This window comes from Podarcis muralis, chromosome 9, assembly GCF_964188315.1.
Source record: "Podarcis muralis chromosome 9, rPodMur119.hap1.1, whole genome shotgun sequence".
NCBI classification, from domain to species: Eukaryota; Metazoa; Chordata; class Lepidosauria; order Squamata; family Lacertidae; genus Podarcis; species Podarcis muralis.
The window spans coordinates 27077039-27084287 of NC_135663.1; the positions used below are offsets into that span (position 1 = coordinate 27077039).

A 7249-nucleotide genomic window follows, 5' to 3' on the forward strand; every position below is an offset into this window, starting at 1 on the left:
AGTTAGGCAGAGAGGAGAAGCTTTGATTCAATATCTTATGTCACATGAGGCAGAAATCAGGCAGCCCTGCATTCCTTTCCTGACTCCTGTAAAACTGCATTGTTGCCATATGCTCCTTGGGAATGGGGGGGGGGGAGGCAATTTTGTGGTGAGGGCTTGTTCCGTTCATGTTATTGAGTGGTCCAGCACTCACTCACTAGGATCCTTCGGGATGTATGTGAGAGTCTCTGCATGTTATGTATTCAGTGGTCTGTGTTTGCCTGAGCTTGAGTCTGGACTCAGGATTCTGAGCCTCTGTGTTTTGATTCGAGACATGATATCCAATCACAGAACATTTCAGGATTTGGGCCATTGCCATTGGCCCTTAAACTCTGAGTTATGATTCGCAGCGTGGGAATTTAGACAGCAAATCCCATTGATAGTGGGAGTGGCCCAGGCCTTCAGAAATGTATATAAACAGTTGCTTTGCCCCTTTTGCCCAGTTCAATAAAGGTTCTTGCTGTTGTCAATGCATCTTGCTTTGTGGGAACCCACCTACACTTCAGTGCACACTGCACAAGTACTGCATCTCTGCAAACAGAGGATCCTGTGGAGTCTTGCAACATAGTGAGACCTGCAACTGACCTCCTGGGTTGTGGGTGGGTATATTGGACAGCCGCAACACCCGATTGGTAGGTCCCTCGTTGCTGGGTTTAATTTGGCCAATGGGGTGCAGTCTAAATGGATTGAAGGACCTATATATGCCTACGCACGTGACCCAGAGCTTCCTCTTTCAGCTCGTGCATCGGAGCCCACCTCTTCCTGTATTTAGGGTATTTTGCGATTGACCTTGCTATGCCGTCATGTGTCGTCTGTCGTTGGGACAGGGGCACGGCAGGAATTTCCCCACTTGGCTGATTGGCTGTTGCCATTTGGGTTTCGCCTGCCGTGTAGCAAATCATCACAACTTGTAAGGTTGCAGATAGGCACTGGTTCAGGTGGTAGGGATGGGGGAGCGGTCTCGCCATCCCTATGTGAAGGGTATTCCGTTAAAGGAATCCAGGGACTCAACTTGGTTTGGTCAAGCCCCGAGAGGGGGTTGTGCCTGTGCCTGAGTCCAGGGGAGCATTTGGGGAGTGGACATAGTCTGTTCCTGGGCTTTCCGCCTACCTCAGGTGTTCACCCTTGGCTGACCTATGATTGAGCTCTGGGTCAGCGCTGCCTGCAAGGGTGCAGGGAGCTAGTCGAACCATAGCCTATGCAACCACTCACTTTCTGTAATCAATAAAGTTGCGGCCTAAATTCTGCCAAAAATCAAAACTAAAATTTGAGTCAAATATGTGTTTCTTTAGGGGGGAGGTCTCAGGGTCTGAACACGCAAACAGGCCCTTTATACACACTGTGCCCAGCCATTTCACTAGGACTTTCTTTATATGCTCCAGAAATACTTGGAGCCATTCTGTAAGGCAGGTCAGTATGATCAAGTCCATGTTACAGATAATAAACATGTATATAATGGATAGAGGATGGGTCAGGTGTGGCTGAGAGGTACCACCTTGCCAAAGACAAGCAAGTGAGAATGCAGGTGAACTGAAATGTGAGAGAACAATTGCCAGCACATAACCACATCAGACCAAACAAGCGAAGGAGCAGGATGATCCTGCATGGATATGCCCACAGGTAAACATCTGTTCTCTTAGCAAACTCCCAAGGAAGACTAACTTTACATATTGGGTGGCATTCAACTCAGTGTTACTCAGAGCAGACTTACTGAAATGAATGAACCACTGAGTTATGGTCGTTCATTTCAATGGGTCTTCTCTGAGTAAAACTAAGTTGAATACCACCCTTTATGTGCTAGATTAATGTTTTGCCAAACTAAGGCACAATTTAACACACATCGCCTGCAGTCATGTATTTTAACAATTGCTCAGATTTTGGGTTAATATGCATGATATTCCTTTTTTTACACCACTCATTTTTATAGGTTAAACTCCATTCACTTATAAAATGATATTAAAGGACATTTGCGCTTCCTTTTTAAAAAATGGATATAACACTCTTCTGCATGTCTTTCACAATGTACTGTATAGGAGGAGGAATTTAAAATTATTATTAAGTACAGCTACACTAGCTTCTCATTAGGAGAAAAGGAACGCTTGCCAATATGAAATGGAAACTTTTCCGAGACAAAGCTAAGGTACAATAGTGTGCTTTTACATAATGTTTTAATGAAATTCAACCCAGAAAACATTCTTCTCAACAGCCATACCTGCCTAGTCTGGCTCACAGCCAGATACTAACATTCTCATTTTCTTAGCTGAGGTTCTGCAGAACTTGGAAATCAGAGATGATGGCCCAGGCATCAATGAGCTACCCAGGAGTTCAGCTCTCTGCTGTGTTACCCAGCAGGAGCCCAGGGCTCTGTTATCTATCCATCCATCTACTTACCTACGCAAATATAGGTGTGTGTGTGTGTGTGTGTGTGTGTGTGTGTGTGTGTAAAGTCTAGCAGCATTAGCCACCTAATCCCTGTACTGGCAGCCTAAAAAATTATTCATGACATACTTCCTATATTGCAGTCAGCTTGTATTTCCCTACATAGGAGATTATTTCCATGTAGGAAAATGATAATATGTGAAGCAGCCCACCAAATGTTAGGTATTCAAATATTATATCCCTAGTAAATATGTTTGTATTCCAGTCCTTGAATCTATTGCTTTAGAAAAGGTTATTAAATGACAATTCATACTGTTGTAGACTAATTTAAGTAATCACCAGATCACTAGATTTTCATGCAAATCGGGGGACAAAAGTTCTCCTCCTCCCAGTTTGTGGAAGTGGGATTGAGAAGTGAAGCATCAAATTGCTGAGAGCCACTTGAATCGCAGGTGGAACTGAGATTCTGACCTAACTCTGTCAATAATTTACCTACCAGGTATGGTAAATACTTGCTGTTAGAAAATGTTCACATTGGGTCAGAAAGAACATGCTCACTAAGCCTTTGCAATTCTCTGTTTCTTAGGCTGCAATCCTAACCCCACTAACACTGGAATAAGCCCCACTGAATTTAGCAGAATTTAATTCTGAGTAGATGGTTTAGGATGGCACTGTAGGGTATGCTCTTGCCCTGTAGCTATCCCAGGAGCATGATATGTTAAGGATTGCAACCAGGGGACTTATTTATTCCTTCATTGACCTCATTTTATTTTTATATGTGTTCCTATAAGTGTTTTTGCTTGAATTTTTAACTCTATTTCAAAATATAATTCCAGGGAGAAGACAAATCCGAAAGCTATCATTAGATTTGACATCTCTGTAATGTTGGAAACATTTGCTGAGTTGAATTTCTCATCCTGTCAGACAACTTTTGAGAAGTTAAGTTATAATTGACCTGGAAAGGAAAATTATTTTAGGAATATTGGGTGTCAGCCAAAGGAAGCCTATATTACCAAGAACACTTTCCTAATCATTCCATGCACAAAGCAATTCTAGGCATGTCTACTTGGAAGTAAATCCCACTGAGTTAAAGGAGACATATTCTCAGATAAGTCTGCTTTGTGCTGTTGCCCAGACTTTCAGCCTGTCTATATATATTCAAAATGCAGGATTATTTCATGTAGTTTCTTTCTTTTTTAAAAAGTGTGGTATGTACATTATATGCAATTTGTGTTTGTAGGTGTGTTAAACCTATGAAACAAATTTGTTCTGCGCAGTACGCTATTTTTCATTTCTTTCTAGATTTCACAGCAGCTTTGCTTGTGAGTAACAAATCTAGTATGGTCAACTTTGAAGGTTAGCAACTGGAGGAAATGCCCCGTTTCGGCAGTAAGGCATGATCACTGAGAATGATGATAAGTTTGATCACTGAGACAATTATGACAATGATGCCTTGCCATTGTCAAACCACCCAGCAGTTATCACAGGGTTTATAGACCCATGAAGTTCTGATCAAAGTTGCCAGAGTTGAAATTGTGGGCTTTAAAAAAGCTTATATACAGACCGCTTGCTTGTCATTAACTCTGATTTCCCTCTCTATATACAAATATGTAGAGAGGGAAATCAAAGTTAATGACAAGCAAGTGGTCTGTGACTCAGCCATTGCTATTTATATTTAAAACTAATTCACAGGCTTTGTTTTATTCTGTCAAACTGATGGGACAGATGAGAACTATTCAGTAGCATTATAGAAAGCCCTCACCCTGTGCCAGGTTGGCACTGAATTGTGAACATTTGCCTTTCTGGAGACTATAAGACATTACACATGTGCTGATAATCAAAGAAGCCCTAAGCTTAAAGAGTGACGGATAACTTTTAACATTTCTGCAGAGAGCTCAGCTTGTGAAATAGACAGTTTCTCTGACAACATTTAGAAAATTTGCAAGCAAAACTTTTCCCTTGTCTTCCATGAGACTTTGGCTTATATCAGCCCCTTTACTCTACCAGAGCTCCATTAACATCAGTGAAACTGCTTTCAAGTAACACATTGGTCCTGGGCAGCTTTACACACTGCCCTGAACAGATGACTTGAATACAAGTCTTCCTGATTCAAAAGTTTCCTCTGTGTATAGCTTTTGGAGAGTCCAGGATCTTCTGCTGTGAATTAATTTCTTCCTAAGTAGTCTTTGAAAGAGGACAGTTCTAAGGCTGCAGTCTTGTGTCCACTTACCTGGGAACAAGCACCATTCAACATTTACTTCTAAGTAAACATGCACAGGCGCAGACTGCATGAGCAGCAGGATCCAGGAATAAAATATTACTTTGCTTGGACTCTACACTTCTAAGGCAGTGTATATTAAGGGGCATAGAAGCAGGTTGTATGGGAAACATATAACACAAGTGGCTGTAGCTGCTTTCACTTCTGGCTTATGTGAAGAGTATGAATCACTTCTAGGAATGGCTGTTTTGAGTACTTCTTCCTGGCAGCAGTGTGACTGGGAGCCAGAAGATAAAGCAGCTAGGATGCCCTGTTTTTCTTGCTGTAACTCTAGAGCAGAAGGCACTTTCTCTTCCAGTCTCATTGCACTCCCGCCCCCGGCCCCCGTTTTCTCCCATACTTAAGCAATTGGTAGTCGCAAACGCAGAACAATCAGTCTCTCTTAAATGTCCCGGACAGATGTTGTTCAACTACAAAATCAGTGGAACAGAACAAATTTGCCTGGGCTGCCTTCCTCACAGATTAGTTATCAAGGGAAGAGCTTTAAATGGTTCAGTTTAAGGATCATCCCAGATAATCATAACCTTTGGATCTGCCTTCCTTGCCAGGCTTTTAATAGTAGTCTCTTCGGTCAAAAAGTGCGGGGCAAAGAGCATGAAGTGCAAGTCCAGACTAAGATTCTCAACTTCCTTCCTCCCATCCCACTTCCCACCGTTTTCTAATTTGCTGCTAACTTATTCTACCCTTCTAACCTCGAGACAGACATCCATCAGCAATCACCACAGTTATGCCTAGTGGATCGGAATACTTCAGCTTTGAAACCTGACTGAAAAGCATTTGGGTTTGTTTGGTTCTGCTCCCCAGTTTCCCCACGTTAGATTTTGTGAATAGTGGGTGTGTTTTTTGGCGATTTCCTCCATTCCACCAGGCTTCATATATACTACAAAATTATGTATATACATACAGTTATTCCATATGTACACATGCACACCATATGTTTACAAGTAAATACACACAAAACTCATCTGAAGCCCATGCTCTGTGCAAAGTATGGCGCAACTTACCCAGAGATAATTTATTTTCAAGTAACGGTCCATGAGGGGAAAGGAGAGTCTGGTGTTGAGACGTCTTCATCCAGTTCCCGGCAATGCAGGAGTTGTCCTTTTTCTTGCAAATATCATACCCACTGCTTGAATAGTATCCCGGGAAGACTCCTTCTGCTCTGCTCCCTGTCCGCTGGATTCCTTTGGAACAGTCACATTTTATTTATACACACACAGTCCTTTTCGGAATAAGCAGCCAGCTGGAATGATTCAAACCTCTGTTCAGCACACCGTTAAAATGCCGCTTCCTTTTCGGACATAGGAATTACACCAGGGAGCAGTCACCGAACAGCAAAGAGGCAATGAGAACTACTTAATCACCCGAATACCAGCTGCTGCTGCTGCTGCTGCTGCTCTGCCTCTTTCCTAGCTGTGCTCTTCTCTTTCTCCCTCCCTCTCCGCTCATGTCTACAGAACTATAAAGGCGGCTTTGGAGGATTATGATTGGCAGAAGCAGCCAATTCCTTCAGCTAATCATCCTCAAGGTTTTCAAGGACTAGAAGCTGTTGTGATGTCATTCAGACAGTGTGGGGTTACACACAAACACATTCCAGCAGAAGCTAATTCAGAGATCAGCTGCATTCCGCTCACACCCTAGTGATTGATTAGCTGCTCCTGGAGGATTTGCATAATCTGTCATTGTACAGTTGGGCCACCTCCTTTATAAACCTGGCCAAATTAAATCCAGGAGTGGAAATGCCACTGGATGCTTTTTGACACCTGCAGCCAAAGCTGTGAAAAGAAAATCACAGAGAAATGGGGGGGGGGGGTTTAGGAAAAAAGTTTGAAGAGTGATTTCCCGACCATCAAAAATATAGACATGAAGGATTCTGGGGTGGAGAATGAGAGGAGAATCGTAAGACAGACAAGGTCTCACCCTTCCAGCACAGAATTCATAACGGTATTAGGACCACTTTAACTCAGAAATGTCACAAGGGTTGTAGGTTTAAAAACAAGGGGTGGGCAAGCACCTCCTTTTCTATGTATTTTCTGTACTGGCGGGGGGGGGGAGTCAAGTTTTGATTTGAGAAACCCCAATTTCCTCGATTCTGATAAATTAAATGCATATTACATTTTTTAAAAAACTAATCATTCTGGTGCCCATTGTACTTGCTTACTAGAGGGCAAGTCCCATTGAAATCAGTGGGATTTGCTTCTCAGTAAAAAAAAGGAAAGGCTTTTGCTGTGATGAGCAAGAGCAAAACACTATTGGACCAAGAGATTCCACACCTGGACCACTGATGATCTAGATCAACTGCCCCTTCCTTAGCTATAGAGATTCACCAGATGCTTCCCAAACACTTTCAGGTCCATCTTCTGAATCCTAAGGATTACAAACTTTAGGGTTTTTTTTTTTTTTTTTTTAAAGGACCAAATTTTAAAGATGCTGAATTCCGTGCCAAATTTTAGTATAAGTCTGTCTATCATCTATCTATCTATCTATCTATCTATCTATCTATCTATCTATCTATCTATCATCTATCTATCTATCATCTATCTATCATCTATC

At 42.2% G+C, this 7249-nt stretch overlaps 1 protein-coding gene across 3 annotated transcripts in view; it reads right to left on the minus strand.

The window, feature by feature from the left end:
• NDST4 (N-deacetylase and N-sulfotransferase 4) overlaps positions 1–6254 on the minus strand; it is a 133381-nt gene extending 127127 nt beyond the window's left edge. For 2 of the 3 annotated variants that reach the window (XM_028743691.2, XM_028743692.2), the window contains exon 1: positions 5701–6254. Coding sequence is in view for 1 of the 3 variants with exons in the window: in XM_028743695.2 (XP_028599528.2) it covers positions 5701–5733 (33 nt within the window). In the remaining 2 variants the exon portion in view is untranslated. The remainder of the gene's footprint in view (positions 1–5700) is intronic. The other variant, XM_028743695.2, reaches the window with a different exon arrangement.
• Positions 6255–7249: the final 995 nt, after the last annotated feature.